This window comes from Pristiophorus japonicus, chromosome 3, assembly GCF_044704955.1.
Source record: "Pristiophorus japonicus isolate sPriJap1 chromosome 3, sPriJap1.hap1, whole genome shotgun sequence".
Lineage (NCBI taxonomy): Eukaryota > Metazoa > Chordata > Chondrichthyes > Pristiophoridae > Pristiophorus > Pristiophorus japonicus.
In genome coordinates, this window is record NC_091979.1 from 111,654,042 (window position 1) to 111,672,429 (window position 18,388).

The 18,388-nt window shown below is 45.7% G+C and overlaps 2 protein-coding genes across 2 annotated transcripts in view; one reads left to right on the plus strand and one right to left on the minus strand.

Moving 5' to 3' along the window:
* Window positions 1-9,968, plus strand: part of fastkd1 (FAST kinase domains 1) — an 82,952-nt gene extending 72,984 nt beyond the window's left edge. Inside the window, exon 15 of the mRNA XM_070875705.1 lies at window positions 9,823-9,968. Within this exon, the coding sequence (XP_070731806.1) occupies window positions 9,823-9,915 (93 nt within the window). The 3' untranslated portion in view covers window positions 9,916-9,968. The remainder of the gene's footprint in view (window positions 1-9,822) is intronic.
* Window positions 9,969-10,797: 829 nt separating this feature from the next.
* The window catches only part of klhl41a (kelch-like family member 41a), an 11,371-nt gene continuing 3,780 nt past the window's right edge, over window positions 10,798-18,388 (minus strand). The window contains exons 5-6 of the mRNA XM_070875704.1: window positions 14,949-15,095; window positions 10,798-11,019 (exon numbers count right to left, since the gene is read on the minus strand). Of these exons, the coding sequence (XP_070731805.1) occupies window positions 10,908-11,019; window positions 14,949-15,095 (259 nt within the window). The 3' untranslated portion in view covers window positions 10,798-10,907. The remainder of the gene's footprint in view (window positions 11,020-14,948; window positions 15,096-18,388) is intronic.

The following is an 18,388-nucleotide window of genomic DNA, read 5'->3' on the forward strand; positions in this document are numbered from 1 at the left end:
TCACGGCCACCTATGGTCCAAACTCCCAAGGCCCCACCCACTCCTGGCCAAGAATGGGGAAACACTCATCAAGGACATTGAGGCTGTCAGGGCCTGATGGAAGGAGCACTTTGAAGATCTCCTCAATCAAGACTCTGCCTTTGACTCGAGTGTTCTCGATTCCATCCCGCAGCATGCCACTTGCCACCAACTCAGTGAAACATCAACGTTGCATGAGTTTGGCAAAGCCATAAAACAGCTTAAGAATAACAAGGCTACAGGTGCGGATGGAATCCCTGCTGAGACGCTAAAATATGGCAGAGGTGCTGTTGGCGCGGATACATGACCTCATCTCTCTCATCTGGAGGGAGGAGAGCATGCCGGAGATCTCAGAGATGCAGTGATTGTGACCATTTTTAAAAAGGGGGACAAGTCCAACTGCAGCAACTACAGGGGAATCTCCCTGCTTTCAGCCACTGGGAAAGTTGTCGCTCAAGTTCTCCTCAATCGTCTTCTCCCTGTGGCCGAGGAGCTCCTCCCGGAATCACAATGCGGATTTCGTCCCCTACGGGGCACAACAGACATGATCTTTGCAGCGCGCCAGTTGCAGGAAAAATGCAGGGAGCAGCGCCAGGCCTTATACATGGCCTTTTTCAATCTTACAAAAGCCTTTTGACACTGTCAACCGTGAAGGTCTATGGAGTGTCCTCCGTTTTGGATGCTCCCAAAAGTTTATCAACATCCTTCGCCTGCTTCACGATGACATGCAGGCCGTGATCCTTACCAACAGATCGATTACAGACCCAATCCACGTCCGGACCGGGGTCAAACAGGGCTGCGTCCTCGCTCCAACCCTCTTCTCAATCTTCCTCGCCGCCATGCTCCACCTCCACTATCAACCAGCTCCCCACTGGAGCGGAATTAAATTACAGAACCAATGGGAAGCTGTTTAACCTACACCGCCTCCAGGCCAGGTCCAAGATCACCCCAACCTTTGTCATTGAGCTGCAGTATGCGGACAATGCCTGCATCTGTGCACATTCAGAGGCTGAATTCCAGGATGTAGTCAATGTATTCACTGAGGCATATGAAAGCATGGGCCTTATGCTTAACATCCGTAAGACAAAGGTCCTTCACCAGCCTGTCATCGCCGCACAGCACTGTTCTCCAATCATCAAGATCCACTGCATGGCCCTGGACAAAGTGGACCATTTCCCATATCTCTGGAGCCTCTTATCAACAAAGGCAGACATTGATGCGGAGATTCAGCATCGCCTCCAGTGCGCCAGCGCAGCCTTCGGCCGCCTGCGGAAAAGAGTGTTTGAAGACCAGGCCCTCAAATCTACCACCAAACTCATGGTCTACAGAGCTGTAGTAATACCCGCCCTCCTGTATGCGTCTGAGACATGGACGATGTAGAGAAGGTCCCTCAAGTCGCTGGAGATATATCACCAACGACGTCGCCGCAAGATCCTGCAAATTTCCTGGGAGGACAGGCGCACCAACATCAGTGTCCTCGACCAGGCTAACATCCTCAATATTGAAGCACTGACCACACTCGATCAGCTTTGCTGGGCAGGCCACATAGTACGCATGCCAGATACGAGACTCCCTAAGCAAATGCTTTATGCGCAGCTCCTTCATGGCAAACGAGCCAAAGGAGGACAGCGGAAACGTTATAAGGACACCCTCAAAGCCTCCCTAGTAAAGTGCGACATCACCACTGACGTTAAAAGCAACGAAACGAAAGCATTCACTTCCGGTGTCCCTGACACACCGTGTTGCGGAATTGGAGCTGAAGGTGGATTCACTCTGGAGCATCCACGATGCTGAGAATGACGTGAATAACACATTTAGTGAGTTGGTCTTACCGCAGGTGAAGTGTCCACAGCCAGCTAGGGAATGGAAGACCAGCAGGAAGAGCACTGCAAGGAAGGTAGTGCAGGGGTCCCCTGCGGTCATCCCCCTGCAAAACAGATATACCGTTTTGAGTACTGTTGAGGGGGATGACTCATCAGGGGAGGGCAGCAGCAGCCAAGTTCATGGCACTGTGGCGGGCTCTGCTGCACAAGAGGGCAGGAAAAAGAGTGGGAGAGCGATAATGATTGGGGATTCGATTGTAACGGGAATAGATGGGCGTTTCTGCAGCCGCAATCGAGTCTCCAGGATGGTATGTTGCCTCCCTGGTGCAAGGGTCAAGGATGTTTTGGAGCGGGTGCAGGACGTTCTGAAAAGGGAGGGTGAACAGCCAGTTGTGGTGGTGCACATTGGTACCAACGATATAGGTAAAAAAAGGGATGAGGTTCTATGAGACGTATTTAAAGAGCTAGGAGCTAAATTAAAATGTAGGACCTCAAAAGTAGTAAACTCAGGATTGCTACCACTGCCACGTGCTAGTCAGAGTAGGAATCGCAGGATAGCTCAGATGAATACATGGCTTGAGCAATGGTGCAGCAGGGAGGGATTCAAATTCCTGGGGGATTGGAACCGGTTCTAGCGGAGGTGGGACCAGTACAAACTGGACGGTCTGCACCTAGGCAGGACCGGAACCAATGTCTGAGGGGGAGTGTTTGCTAGTGCTGTTGGGGAGGAGTTAAACTAATATGGCAGTGGGATGGGAACCAATGCAGGGAGACAGAGGGAAACAAAAAGGAGACAAAAGCAAAAGACAGAAAGGAGATGAGTAAAAGTGGAGGGCAGAGAAACCCAAGGCAAAAAACAAAAAGGGCCACTGAATGTAAAGGGGCTGCAGGAGGGGTCAAAACTAAAAATCATGGTTTAAAAACTAATATTAAAACACTCTACCTTAACGCATGCAACATTCGAAATAAAGTAAATGAGGTGACGGCACAAATCATTACAAATGGGTATGATTTGGTGGCCATTACAGAAACGTGGTTGCAGGTGGCCAAGACTGGGAATTAAACATACAGGGGTATCTGACGATTCGGAAAGACAGACAAGAAGGGAAAGGAGGTGGGGTAGCTCTGTTAATAAAGGATGATATCAGGGCAGTTGTGAGAGACGACATTCGCTGTAATGAACAAAATGTTGAATCATTGTGGGTGGAGATTAGAGATAGTAAGGGGAAAAAGTCACTGGTGGGCGTAGTTTATAGGCCCCCAAATAATAACTTCACGGTGGGGCGGGCAATAATCAAGGGAATAATGGAGGCATGTGAAAAAGGAACGGCAGTAATCATGGGGGATTTTAACCTACATATCGATTGGTTAAATCAAATCGCACGGGGCAGCCTGGAGGAGGAATTCATAGAATGCATACGGGATTGTTTCTTAGAACAGTATGTTACAGAACCTACAAGGGAGCAAGCTATCTTAGATCTGGTCCTGTGCAATGAGACAGGAATAATAAACGATCTCCTCGTAAAAGATCCTCTTGGAATGAGTGATCACAGTATGGTTGAATTTGTAATACAGATTGAGGGTGAGGAAGTAGTGTCTCAAACGAGCGTATTATGCTTAAACAAAGGGGACTACAGTGGGATGAGGGCAGAGTTGGCTAAAGTAGACTGGAAACACAGACTAAACGGTGGCACAATTGAGGAACAGTGGAGGACTTTTAAGGAGCTCTTTCATAGTGCTCAACAAAAATATATTCCAGTAAAAAAGGGCGGTAAGAGAAGGGATAACCAGCCGTGGATAGCCAAGGAAATAAAGGAGAGTATCAAATTAAAAACCAATGCGTATAAGGTGGCCAAGTTTAGTGGGAAAATAGAAGATTGGGAAAATTTTAAACGACAGCAAAGAATGACTAAAAAAGCAATAAAGAAAGGAAAGATAGATTACGAAGGTAAACTTGCGCAAAACATAAAAACGGAAAGTGAAAGCTTTTACAGATATATAAAACGGAAGAGACTAAAGTAAATGTTGGTCCCTTAGAAGATGAGAAGGGGGATTTAATAATGGGAAATGTGGAAATGGCTGAGACCTTACAATTATTTTGCTTCGGTCTTCACAGTGGAAGACACAGAAACCATGCCAGAAATTGCTGGTCACAGGAATGTGGGAAGGGAGGACCTTGAGACAATCACTATCACTAGGGGGGTAGTGCTGGACAGGCTAATGGGACTCAAGGTAGACAAGTCCCCTGGTCCTGATGAAATGCATCCCAGGGTATTAAAAGAGATGGCGGAAGTTATAGCAGATGCATTCGTTATAATCTACCAAAATTCTCTGGACTCTGGGGAGGTACCAGCGGATTGGAAAGCAGCTAATGTAACGCCTCTGTTTAAAAGAGGGGGCAGACAAAAGGCAGGTAACTATAGGCCGGTTAGTTTAACATCTGTCGTGGGGAAAATGCTTGAAATTATCATTAAGGAAGAAATAGCGGGACATCTAGATAGGAATAGTGCAATCAAGCAGACACAGCATGGATTCATGAAGGGGAAATCATGTTTAACTAATTTGCTGGAATTCTTTGAGGATATAACGAGCATGGTGGATAGAGGTGTACCGATGGATGTGGTGTATTTAGATTTTCAAAAGGCATTCGATAAGGTGCCACACAAAAGGTTACTGCAGAACATAAAGGTACGCGGAGTCAGTGGAAATGTATTAGCATGGATAGAGAATTGGCTGGCGAACAGAAAGTAGAGAGTCGGGATAAATGGGTCCTTTTCGGGTTGGAAATCGGTGGTTAGTAGTGTGCCACAGGGATCGGTGCTGGGACCACAACTGTTTACAATATACATAGATGACCTGGAAGAGGGGACAGAGTGTAGTGTAGTGTAACAAAATTTGCAGATGACACAAAGATTAGTGGGAAAGCAGGTTGTGTAGAGGACACAGAGAGGCTGCAAAGAGATGATGATAGGTTAAGCGAATGGGCTAAGGTTTGGCAAATGGAATACAATGACGGAAAGTGTGAGGTCATCCACCTTGGGGAAAAAAAACAGTAAAAGGGAATATTATTTGAATGGGGTGAAATTACAACATGCTGCGGTGCAGAGGGACCTGGGGGTCCTTGTGCATGAATCCCAAAAAGTTAGTTTGCAGGTGCAACAGGTAATCAGGAAGGCGAATGGAATGTGTGCCTTCATTGCGAGAGGGATGGAGTACAAAAGCAGGGAGGTCCTGCTGCAACTGTACAGGGTATTGGTGAGGCCGCACCTGGAGTACTGCGTGCAGTTGTGGTCACCTTACTTAAGGAAGGATATACTAGCTTTGGAGGGGGTACAGAGACGATTCACTTGGCTGATTCCGGAGATGAGGGGGTTACCTTATGATGATAGATTGAGTAGACTGGGTCTTTACTCGTTGGAGTTCAGAAGGATGAGGGGTGATCTTATAGAATCATTTAAAATAATGAAATGGATAGACAAGATAGAGGCAGAGAGGTTGTTTCCACTGGTCGGGGAGACTAGAACTAGGGGGCACAGCCTCAAAATACGGGGGAGACAATTTAAAACCAAGTTGAGAAACATAGAAACATAGAAAATAGGTGCAGGAGCAGGCCATTCAGCCCTTCTAGCCTGCACCGCCATTCAATGAGTTCATGGCTGAACATGAAACTTCAGTACCCACTTCCTGCTTTCACGCCATACCCCTTGATCTCCCGAGTAGTAAGGACTTCATCTAACTCCCTTTTGAATATATTTAGTGAATTGGCCTCAACTACTTTCTGTGGTAGAGAATTCCACAGGTTCACCACTCTCTGGCTGAAGAAGTTTCTCCTTATCTCGGTCCTAAATGGCTTACCCCTTATCCTTAGACTGTGACCCCTGGTTCTGGACTTCCCCAACATTGGGAACATTCTTCCTGCATCCAACCTGTCCAAACCCGTCAGAATTTTAAACGTTTCTATGAGGTCCCCTCTCACTCTTCTGAACTCCAGTGAATACAAGCCCAGTTGATCCAGTCTTTCTTGATAGGTCAGTCCCACCATCCCGGGAATCAGTCTGGTGAATCTTCGCTGCACTCCCTCAATAGCAAGAATGTCCTTCCTCAAGTTAGGAGACCAAAACTGTACACAATACTCCAGGTGTGGCCTCACCAAGGCCCTGTACAACTGTAGCAACACCTCCCTGCCCCTGTACTCAAATCCCCTCGCTATGAAGGCCAACATGCCATTTGCTTTCTTAACCGCCTGCTGTACCTGCATGCCGACCTTCAATGACTGATGTACCATGACACCCAGGTCTCGTTGCACCTTCCCTTTTCCTAATCTGTCACCATTCAGATAATAGTCTGTTTCTCTGTTTTTACCACCAAAGTGGATAACCTCACATTTATCCACATTATACTTCATCTGCCACGCATTTGCCCACTCACCTAACCTATCCAAGTCACTCTGTAGCCTCATAGCATCCTCCTCGCAGCTCACACTGCCACCCAACTTAGTGTCATCCGCAAATTTGGAGATACTACATTTAATCCCCTCGTCTAAATCATTAATGTACAATGTAAACAGCTGGGGCCCCAGCACAGAACCCTGCGGTACCCCACTAGTCACTGCCTGCCATTCCGAAAAGTACCCATGTACTCCTACTCTTTGCTTCCTGTCTGACAACCAGTTCTCAATCCACGTCAGCACACTACCCCCAATCCCATGTGCTTTAACTTTGCACATTAATCTCCTGTGTGGGACCTTGTCGAAAGCCTTCTGAAAGTCCAAATATACCACATCAACTGGTACTCCTTTGTCCACTTTATTGGAAACATCCTCAAAAAATTCCAGAAGATTTGTCAAGCATGATCTCCCTTTCACAAATCCATGCTGACTTGGACCTATCATGTCACCATTTTCCAAATGCGCTGCTATGACATCCTTAATAATTGATTCCATCATTTTACCCACTACTGAGGTCAGGCTGACCGGTCTATAATTCCCTGCTTTCTCTCTCCCTCCTTTTTTTAAAAAGTGGGGTTACATTTGCTACCCTCCACTCGATAGGAACTGATCCAGAGTCAATGGAATGTTGGAAAATGACTGTCAATGCATCCGCTATTTCCAAGGCCACCTCCTTAAGTACTCTGGGATGCAGTCCATCAGGCCCTGGGGATTTATCGGCCTTCAATCCCATCAATTTTCCCAACACAATTTCCCGACTAATAAAGATTTCCCTCAGTTCCTCCTCCTTAATAGACCCTCTGACCACTTTTATATCCGGAAGGTTGTTTGTGTCCTCCTTGGTGAATACTGAACCAAAGTACTTGTTCAATTGGTCTGCCATTTCTTTGTTCCCCGTTATGATTTCCCCTGATTCTGACTGCAGGGGACCTACGTTTGTCTTTACTAACCTTTTTCTCTTTACATACCTATAGAAACTTTTGCAATCCGCCTTAATGTTCCCTGCAAGCTTCTTCTCGTACTCCATTTTCCCTGCCCTAATCAAACCCTTTGTCCTCCTCTGCTGAGTTCTAAATTTCTCCCAGTCCCCAGGTTCGCTGCTATTTCTGGCCAATTTGTATGCCATTTCCTTGGCTTTAATACTATCCCTGATTTCCCTTGATAGCCACGGTTGAGCCACCTTCCCTTTTTTATTTTTACGCCAGACAGGAATGTACAATTGTTGTAATTCATCCATGCGGTCTCTAAATGTCTGCCATTGCCCATCCACAGTCAACCCCTTAAGTATCATTAGCCAATCTATCTTAGCCAATTCATGCCTCATACCTTCAAAGTTACCCTTCTTTAAGTTCTGGACCATGGTCTCTGAATTAACTGTTTCATTCTCCATCCTAATGCAGAATTCCACCATATTATGGTCACTCTTCCCCAAGGGGCCTCGCACAATGAGATTGCTAATTAATCCTCTCTCATTACACAACACCCAGTCTAAGATGGCCTCCCCCCTAGTTGGTTCCTCGACATATTGGTCTAGAAAACCATCCCTTATGCATTCCAGGAAATCCTCCTCCACCGTATTGCTTCCAGTTTGGCTAGCCCAATCTATGTGCATATTAAAGTCACCCATTATAACTGCTGCACCTTTATTGCATGCACTCCTAATTTCCTGTTTGATGCCCTCCCCAACATCACTACTACTGTTTGGAGGTCTGTACACAACTCCCACTAACGATTTTTGCCCTTTAGTGTTCTGCAGCTCTACCCATATAGATTCCACATCATCCAAGCTAATGTCTTTCCTAACTATTGCATTAATCTCCTCTTTAACCAGCAATGCTACCCCACCTCCTTTTCCTTTTATTCTATCCTTCCTGAATGTTGAATACCCCTGGATGTTGAGTTCCCAGCCCTGATCATCCTGGAGCCACGTCTCCGTAATCCCAATCACATCATATTTGTTAACATCTATTTGCACAGTTAATTCATCCACCTTATTGCGGATACTCCTTGCATTAAGACACAAAGCCTTCAGGCTTGCTTTTTTAACACCCTTTGTCCTTCTAGAATTTTGCTGTACAGTGGCCCTTTTTGTTCTTTGCCTTGGGTTTCTCTGCCCTCCACTTTTCCTCATCTCCTTTCTGTCTTTTGCTTTTGCCTCATTTTTGTCTCCCTCTGTCTCCCTGTATAGGTTCCCATCCCCCTGCAATATTAGTTTAACTCCTCCCAGAGGGTTGTGAATCTGTGGAATTCTCTGTCCAAGGAAGCAGTTGAGGCTAGCTCATTGAATGTATTCAAGTCACAGATCGATAGATTTTTAACCAATAAGGGAATTAAGGGTTACGGGGAGTGAGCGGGTAAGTGGAGCTGAGTCCACGGCCAGATCAGCCATGATCTTGTTGAATGACGGAGCAGGCTCGAGGGGCTAGATGGCCTACTCCTGTTCCTAATTCTTCTGTTCTTATGTTATGTTCACTGACACCTGGGAGACCCTGGCCGCAGACCGCCCGAGGTGGAGAAAGTCCATCCGGGAAGGGGTTGAGCTCTTTGAGTCTCGACGCAAGGAGCATGAAGAGGCCAGGCGCAGGCAGCGGAAGGAGCACGCGGCAACCCAGCCCTACCGACCCCTTCCCCCGATGAATGCCTGTTCTACCTGTAACAGGGTCTGTGGCTCTCGTATCGGATTGTTCAGCTCTCAAAGAACTCACTTTGGGAGTGGAAGCAAGTCCTCCTCGATTCCGAGGGACTGCCTATGATGATGATGAGTAAAATTAAATAGGAATACTTTATCCACTGCATTTTTCATCCTTAACGCACAAAATGGATGTCAGCAATGTGTTGCATGCCATTGCTAAGGCAGTGAAGTGGTTCTTAAAAATTAAAGGGCCACATTGCCTGGTGCAAGTGAGTGACTGCACTCGGCAAAGTGGGATATGTAAAAAGAGAATTAAACTTTATTTCTTCAGTTGACATTGTTAGTCATTGGTGACCTGGCAAGACCAGAATAGTACTGGGAACCGACTGGAAAAATTTAACTTAAAATGAACTGGGTTAGAGTACTGAGCCACTGTGTGCATTAACCACTTTCAATTCCCATAAGTTTCCTTTTTGCTGGCTGCCCATGTGAGGTGCTGAATTATGGCCAGTTATGTCCTATGAACTTTGAAATTTTCTATTACTGTAATGGAGTCATCAGTCAATTCTCATTAACAAATACCAAGAGCTTTAACTTATTGTTTTCATTTACTAAATTGTACAATATTTCTGATAGTGTTATACAGTGACAACCAGTGAAGCAATAATATTACCCAAATACACTTTCTCCTTACATTTATTATTTGTTCTTGTATTTAAAATCTGCAACATGGCTTAGCCCACAAAGGTTTATAATCTAAAAAGTGTTGCAGCTTTCAACACTTTTTATTATTGTTCCAGTTTGTAATTTTATTTCTTGCAATGCAACTTACTACTAGTATATGTACTATATTTTATTCTGGAATTTTAAAAATTTTCCCTTTTTTGGAATTATCTTTATAGATCCCTCATTTTGAATGGAATTCGATGGAATTGTCAACAAAGGATGCATGGGTAGAATACCTTAAACAAAAGATATTTGTAAAAGAATGTTGAAAATCACGACCCAAATTTTAACAACTGAATGTAGTATGTTCACTTGTGGAAATGTATTGAATATTTTAATAAAGCAGGTTTATTCTTGTACTGTTAATTTTTACCACATTTAAATCCCAAATCTTTATTCAATTGCCAAAAACATTGAAATTCCACATCAGTATAAAAAAAATGTAAAATAACAGTGAGGATGATATTGAAGGAATGCATCCTACGTTAGTAAAAAGAGGTTCTGTGATTGGAGGTTGGACATTTTGAATATCTTGGGTAAAATTTCTGTACAGAGCTGAAAAATTTAAGTATATAGATATACTAATGTACTGGAGGGTAATGAGTTAGGTTTTTTAAAGAATAGAGACTTTAATCAAGGCAATTCTCAGTATTAGAATAGCCAGTGCATTGAGTGTTCTTCAGATGAGCATGAATAGTGTTCCAGCAAAGAGTAAAATGTGTAACAGGTAATCAGAACACTTAAAAATTATTAGTTATGCCGCAAATATTTTTGAATTCATTGAGAAGGAAATTCAGTTAAGAAATGAAAAATAGTGAGAGGATACAATTTTAAATAAGGCTTTTGAAGTCGAAGACTTTTAAATTTATATAAAAAGTCAAAGCTTGTGGGATTAATAGGACAAATTGTATGTGAACTATACAGAGAATAGGTTGAATATACTTGTTTTACATTTAAATTAACTTTTATAATTGCCTACATATGCATTTGTTGTGTTGCATTGCAAATAATCTTACACACTAGTATGTGTTTTCAGCTTCTACAGCATGCATATACTCTGCACCCCTTCAGTGTATCGCTATCTGACATCTTCCTGGGATCATTGACTGCATTGGGGATGGTGCAACATTGTAGGTTGAGAATTAAATGAGTCAATTGTGTACAGAGTTTAATTAAGTGGAGTGATATTTCCAGTTGGTACCATACACCAGTTATGTTTGTGTTTCATATAGCAGCAGTATTAATGACACTATGGAACTCTTTATAATTTGGTAAGTCGGAACATGTTGAGGCGTACAGCAAGACATGTGGCTCCTGCAGCATAGTTGATTTCCTTTAGCATGCCGCACCATTCCTTCTTGTCATCTTCATATCTAAATAAAAAAAGTATAAATGCATTTTAGTATGTTCAGAAGCTTTCATTTATATTTTGCTTCACCATTCATATAAAATTTAGCAAAGTATGTACAGGATCCATAGATATGATTAATTCCATGTTCTACTTTTGTTTTAAAACTAGATTGATCTCCCATGAGGAGAGATTGAGTAGATTTGGTCTCATTGAAATGTGTAAGATTCTGATGGGGATTGACAGGGTAGATACTCGGAGGTTGTTTCCCTTGACTCGACTAGCTGGACTCGACTAGACTAGACCCAAGGGGCATAGTCATGGGATAAGGGGATAAGACTGAGCTGAGGAATTTCTTCACTGAGGTTGTGAATCTTTGGAATTCTCTACCCCAAAGAGCTGTGGCTGCTGAGTTATTGAATATATTCATGGCTGAGATAGATTTTTGGACTCCGAGGAATCCAGGGATAATGGGGACCATGCGCAAAAGTAGAGTTAAGATCGACGATCAGTCATGATCTTATTGATTGGCAGAGCAGACTCCTGCTACAAGTTCTTGTGTTCTTATCGTCTTTGAATCAATGAGTGCTATATAGTAAGTGACTATATTTGGTGCTTAATCTGAACACTTAGTTGGGACCAAAGGAATCTGATGCAACTGGAGAAAGTAGATTTGGGTCACCAATTAAATTTCAAAAGCATAAAAAAATAGCGTTAATCAGATTTTGCATTTATTAGAGCTTTTGTAGGAAGATTCTTTTTTCATTTGGAAAACATGTAGGATTTAAAAAAAAAACACAAAATGCTGAAAATACTCAGCAGGTCAGGCTGCATCTCTGAAGAGAGAAAAGCAAAGTTAACATTTCTGAAAGTGCTGCAAAAATGTAGCGCCATGGAGCGGTACCATGTGCATCCAATTTACTCAGTGTGTTTCTGATCTTAACCGGCCAATTAGAATCATAAAGTCATAGAAACTTACAACATAGAAAGCAGTCATTTGGCCCGCCTTGCCTGTACTGGCTCTTTGAACGAGCAGTCGTGCTTCGTCCCACATCCCTGCTTTTTGTCTGTAAACCCTGTAAGTTCCTCATCCTCAAATACCTGTCCAACTCCCTTTTAAAATTATTTACAAAATCAGCTTCCAATACCTTTTTAGAGCGATGCTGATCCTGACAACTCTGGGAAAAAAAATGTCCATCTCCCCTTGACATTATATTTTTAGGTTGTACAGTATGCACATAATCCATGATGAAATGGATTGCTTCAACCACCCATTCAAGTAAGGGGAACAAGGTGTGAAAGTTACTCTGGGCCTCTCGCTACCAAACTATAAATAGAAATAGTTTATAAATTGGGCATAAGTTACAAGATTAAAGATGTAATGATGAAGTTATACTAAACACTGTTTAAGCCATATTTAGACCATTGTGTGCAGTTTTGGATATCCCATTATCGAGAGGGTATCAAAGCTATTGAGAATGTATGGTGTAGATTCACAAAGATGGTGCCAGGGCTAGGAATCTATAGTTATGAGGAAAGACCGAATAGTTCCACTGGAGTAGAAAAGGCTGAAGGGATTTACTTGAAGTTTTAAAAATTTCAACTTGTTTTGATGGCTTGAATATTTCCTTTGGTTGGAGAATTCGTGATAATGAGCTCATAAATTTAAAATTGTCACTGAGGGAGAACATCTGGTTGGAGAAATTTCTTTATGTAGAGGATTATTGGAGCGTGGAATGTTTTGGTACATGGAGAGGTTAAGGCAGCAGCAGTAATTTCTCGGCTCCAGTGGATGGAAAGGAGGAGGGAAATAAGAAAAATTGGTGGAACAATGTTCCATTTTAAGAGCATTTAATCACTTATTAATGACACCTGTGGGTAGGTCGTTGTAAAATATAACCAACACAATTAGATTTGCCAATAATAAAAACAGAAAATGCTGGAAATACTCATTAGATCAGGCAACATCTGTGGAGAGAGAAAATGAGTTGACATTTCAGGTCGATGACCTTTTGTCAGAACTGATTTGCCAATATCAATTTCAAAATGAAATTGATCTATTAAAGAAGCATATCATTTTACAATTTTACAAATTTACAATAAATATATTGGACAGGTCTGGCATATGTTGTTATGGAAATAAAATCTCAAATTTATCCCAATCTAAGGGCCCAAGTTTCCACATGATTTGCGCCTGATTTTTAGGAGTAACTGGTGGAGAACGGACTATCTTAGAAATCGCAATTCTCCACATTTTTTTTTCTGCAGTTCTAGTCAGGTAGAACAGTTCTACTTTGGAACAGAATTTTTCTTCAAAAGGGGGCGTGTCTGGCCACTGACGCCTGATTTCAAAGTTTCCACAGTGAAAACGTACTCCAAACTAAAGTAGAATGGAGCAAGTGAAGATTTTTGCAGAACTGAAAAAACCTGTTCTACACATTAAAAAATCAGGAGCAGGTTACAAATTAGGCGTCCAGAACGAGGAGGAGGAGGAGGGGGGGGGGGGGGGGAGGGAACTCATTAAATTCTACAATAAATCCTTATTTATACTTCTACAAATATTATACAAATGAATCCAACCTGAATAAACATTTATAAGCAAAGAAAAGATTAAATAAACCATCTTCCTACCTGTGTGAAAGTGCTTCAGGCACGGAGAATTCTGTAGTCAGCCTGAGGTGCCCGTTCTGCCTGCGGGGGGGGGGGGGGGAGGGGAGAGGAGGCGCCCGTTCTTCCCGCGGGGGGGAGGGGAGAGGAGGCGCCCGTTCTTCCCCGCGGGGGGGGAGGCGCCCGTTCTTTCCCGCGGGGGGGGAGGTGCCCATTCTTTCCCGCGGGGGGGGGGGGGGAGGCACCCGTTCTGCCCGTGGGGGGGGAGAGGGGACAGGAGGCACCCGTTCTTTCCCGCGGGGGGGGTGGGGGGAAGAGGCGCCCGTTCTTCCCGCGGGGGGGGTGGGGTAGGAGGCGCCCGTTCTTCCAACGGGGGGGTAGGAGGGGAGAGGAGGCGCCCGTTCTTCCCGCGGAGGGGGGGGAGAGGAGGCGCCCGTTCTTTCCCGCGGGGGGAGGGAGGAGGCGCCTGTTCTTCCCGCTGGGGAGGGGGGGGGGGGAAAGGAGACAGTGAGAAGGCTGCAAGTGCTGATATACTGATGGCAATGTGCTTTTATTAAAAAAATGTTCAAAAATTAAACAGCTACAAAGAACTACAAAAATGGCCGAGTGCCAATGTTTTTTTCACTGAGCATGCGCGAATGCTCCAACGCGCATGCGCAGCGTTGCCGGCAGGAAAAAAACTAATTTAAATAGTACCCGCCCCCTCCCACTTACATAATCGGCGCGAGTGTAGGCTCCGCCCCCCTGGGTGCCGTGCCAGGCAGACAAGGAGCTGCAGAACGCTCCAGAATCGCAATTTTTTTTTAGGCGCGAAAAATGGGCGCCCAGCTCGGAGGGGCGCCCGTTTTTTATCGTGTGGAAACTTGGGCCCTTAGTGTGTTACTTCATCTTGCATTAATAGCTGTACTTAGAAATACTACCTATCTGCAATTGTTGATTATTTTTATTAGCATATGGAAAGTTTATATAAGCTTCTTGCATCTGGAGCATACCTGACGTTTGAAAATATCATGTTTGCATTGGATTGGTTCAAGAGACAAACAGAAAAACAATCGTGATTAATTCTTGAAAAAAAATTACAAGAAGCCAGGTCAATTATTTCCTGCATCTTTTTTCTAACCTTGATAACGTGAGTTTTCATGGAGATTTGCAAACCGCTGCCAGTCCTGAACCGCTTTCCTAGTAACCACAATTAGTTTCCATTTAACCTTAAAACAAGTATATTTAGAGAACTTGTCCACAGTTGAACACAACTGCACCTTAGCAGCTAAACAGTGCAAGTATGTTCCAGACTACCTATTATCAAAGAAATGTGGGGCCAGCTGGTATTCTATAATACAGACTTACTTCCACACATCGGTGAATTCTGAGGGGGCATATTCTTTATTTTCCAGCTGAATCATTGCAAATCCTCCAATAGCATAAAATGATCCAGCCATATTGATGATGTTTATAGAGCTTCTCTCTTGTGGGAATTCAGGCATTGTTTCCCACCTGTGATAGTCAAACAAGAATATAACAATATATTACAATAGTAAATGTACAGATGGATATGTTCATTTTTTTACCAACAGTTATGCGGCTTTTTGGCTTGTATATTTGAGAAAAAACATCAAAATAAATTTGAAGCATCATTTCACTCAACAAGTATTTATGTAGATGGCATGTAATTTTTGTAAAGAATTTTACTTGGTACATTTATTCTGTATTTTCTTTCAAACTAATCTGGCTAATAAAAGTACACCGATTGTAAAGTTGCACCACTGCAGTGTTTTTGAATGATTATTTATGATTAAATATATTAAAGTTTCTATCTGTCTGTGTACCTTGTATAGTATAAGATAAAGTTTAGCTTGGGCAGAGAATTTAATGTTTGTGTTATTTTGATGTCACCGAAAGGCTGTATTTTTTTTTAAACGGTATACATAAAATATTGTATTTAATTACAGTATACAACAAATAACTTTCATTTTATTAACCTTCATTAGCATTTTTAGTGCAAGGGCAATTTTTTTTATTACTCGCACTTGGTTTCCAAAATCATTCGCACAAGGATGTTTTTCTGAGCCTTTGCCTATGGTAGTAACAATAACAATTTGCATTTATATAGCACTTCACATGAGCATGATCAAACAAAATTTGACATTGATCCACATAAGGAGATGTGAGGATAAGTGACCAAAAACTTAGTCAAAGAGAGGTAGGTTTTAGGAGTGTCTTAAAGGAGGAGAGACTGAGCAGTTCAGGAAGGTAATTCCAGAACTTGGGGTCTGGGCAGTTGTAGGTATGGCTGCCAATGGTAGTGAGCAAAATTATGAATACACAAGAGGCCAGAATTGGAGGTACACAGAAATCTGAGGGTTGTAGGGCAGTAGTGGTGAGGCCATGGAGAGATTGAAAACTAGGATGTGAATTTTTAAATCCAGGTGTTGCCGGGCTGGGAGCCAATTTAGGTCAGCAAGCACAGGGGTGATGGCTTAACGGGACTTGGTGCAAGTTAGGAGGTGTTTATTTGTACTGCCAAAATGGTCAACATGCTCCACCCTTTGTTTCTGATTGGTCCCTTTGGAGGATAAGCCACACCCTGAAGTTTCACAGGAATGTGCAACTGGAACCACCCATCCCAAGGTCTCACTGACTTTGCAAATTGTAACTCGATCCACTTTGACTTCCTGAAGCGACAGAGGACAGAGCTCCCCAGAAGACAGCAAGGGCCAGCCAAAGTGCCTTACACCAGTCCAGGTACATCCCACCCCCAACCAAAGTGCCTTACCCCAGTCCAAGTTCATCCTTCTCCGCCCATCCCCACCACCAGAGATGGGGCAGGCATTGTGTACGAATTGTTAATAGGTTCATTAGGTATGAAGTGAATATTGACAGTGTCGTGACTTCTGGATATCATCCACTCCAACGATGTCCCCTGTAGAGGGTTGGAAGAACATGATCCGTCTTCCCTCAGTTCCCTCTCTCCCATCTGACCTCCCCCATCCAGCCTCTGTCTTCCCCCCCCCCCCCAGTCTCTCTCTTCCCCCCCCCCCCAGTCTCTCTCTCTCCGCCCCCCTGCCGGCCTATTTCTTCCCCCACCACCCCCGTCTCTTCCCCCCCCCGTCTCTCCTCCCCCCCCCGTCTCGCTTTACCCCCCCATCTCTCTCTTCACTACCCCCAATCTCCCCCCTCCCCGTCTCTTCTCCCCCCTCCCCGTCTCTTCCCCCCCTTCCCCCGTCTCTTTCCCCCCCTTCCCCCGTCTCTTTCCCCCCCTTCCCCCATCTCTTTCTCCCCCCGTCTCCCTTCCCTCCCCTCCCCGTCTCCCTTCCCTCCCCGTCTCTCTTCTCTCTCTTCCCCCCCCCCACTCCCACCCCCCATCTCTCTTCTCCCTTACCCCCCCCGTCTCTCTTCATACCCCCCTCCCCGTCTCTCTTCGCCCCTCCCCTCCCCATCTCTCTTCACCCCTCCCCTCCCCGTCTCTCTTCACCCCTCCCCTCCCCGTCTCTCTTCGCCCTCCCCTCCCCGTCTCTCTTCGCCCCTCCCTGTCTCTCCCTCCCCCCCGTCTCTCTTCCCTCCCTCCCCCCCATCTCTCTCCCCTCCCTCCCCCGTCGTGTCTCCCTCTCTCTCCCCCATCTCTCTTCTCCCCCCCCATCTCTCTTCTCCCCCCCTCCCCCCCATCTCTTTCCCCCCCTCCCCCCATCTCTCTTTCCCCCCCTCCCCCCCATCTCCTCTTTCCCCCCATCTCTCTTCCCCCCCCCTCATCTCTCTTCCCCATCCCCTCCCCCCCCATCTCTCTTCTCCCCCCCTCCCCCCTCCCCCCCATCTCTCCCCCTCCTCTCCCCCCTCCCCCCATCTCTCCCCCTTCCTCTCCCCCCTCCCCCCATCTCTCCCCCTATCTCTCTTCTCCCCCTCCCCCCATCTCTCCCCCCCTCCCCCCATCTCTCTTCTCCCCCTCCCCCCATCTCTCTTCCTCCCCTCCCCCCATCTCTCTTCTCCTCCCCTCCCCCCATCTCTCTTCTCCTCCCCCTCCCCCCATCTCTCTTCTCCTCCCCTTCCCCCCATCTCTCCCCCCCCTCCCCCCATCTCTCCCGCCCTCCCCCTCCCCCATCTCTCCCCCCTCCCCCCTCCCCCCATCTCTCTCCCCCTCCCCCCATCTCTCTTCTCCCCCTCCCCCCCATCTCTCTTCTCCCCCCATCCCTCCCCCCATCCCTCCCCCCCATCACTCTTCTCCCCCATTCTCTCTTCTCCCCCATTCTCTCTTCTCCCCCATTCTCTCTTCTCCCCCCTCCCCATCTCTTCTCCCTCCCCCCATCTCTCTTCTCTCCCCTCCCCCATCTCTCTTCTCCCCCATCTCTCTTCTCCCCCCCCATCTCTCTTCTCCGCCCTCCCCCATCTCTCTTCTCCCCCCTCCCCCCATCTCTCTTCTCCATCTCTCTTCTCCCCCCTCCCCCCATCTCTCTTCTCCATCTCTCTCTCCCCCCCCATCTCTCTTCTCCCCCCATCTCTCTTCTCCCCCCTCCCCCCATCTCTCTTCTCCCCCCTCCCCCCATCTCTCTTCTCCCCCCTCCCCACCCCCCCCATCTCTCTTCTCCGCCCTCCCCACCCCCCCCATCTCTCTTCTCCCCCCTCCCACCATCTCTCTTCTCCATCTCTCTTCTCCCCCCCCATCTCTCTTCTCCCCCCATCTCTCTTCTCCCCCCTCCCCCCATCTCTCTTCTCCCCCCTCCCCCCATCTCTCTTCTCCCCCCTCCCCCCATCTCTCTTCTCCCCCCCTCCCCACCCCCCCCCCATCTCTCTTCTCC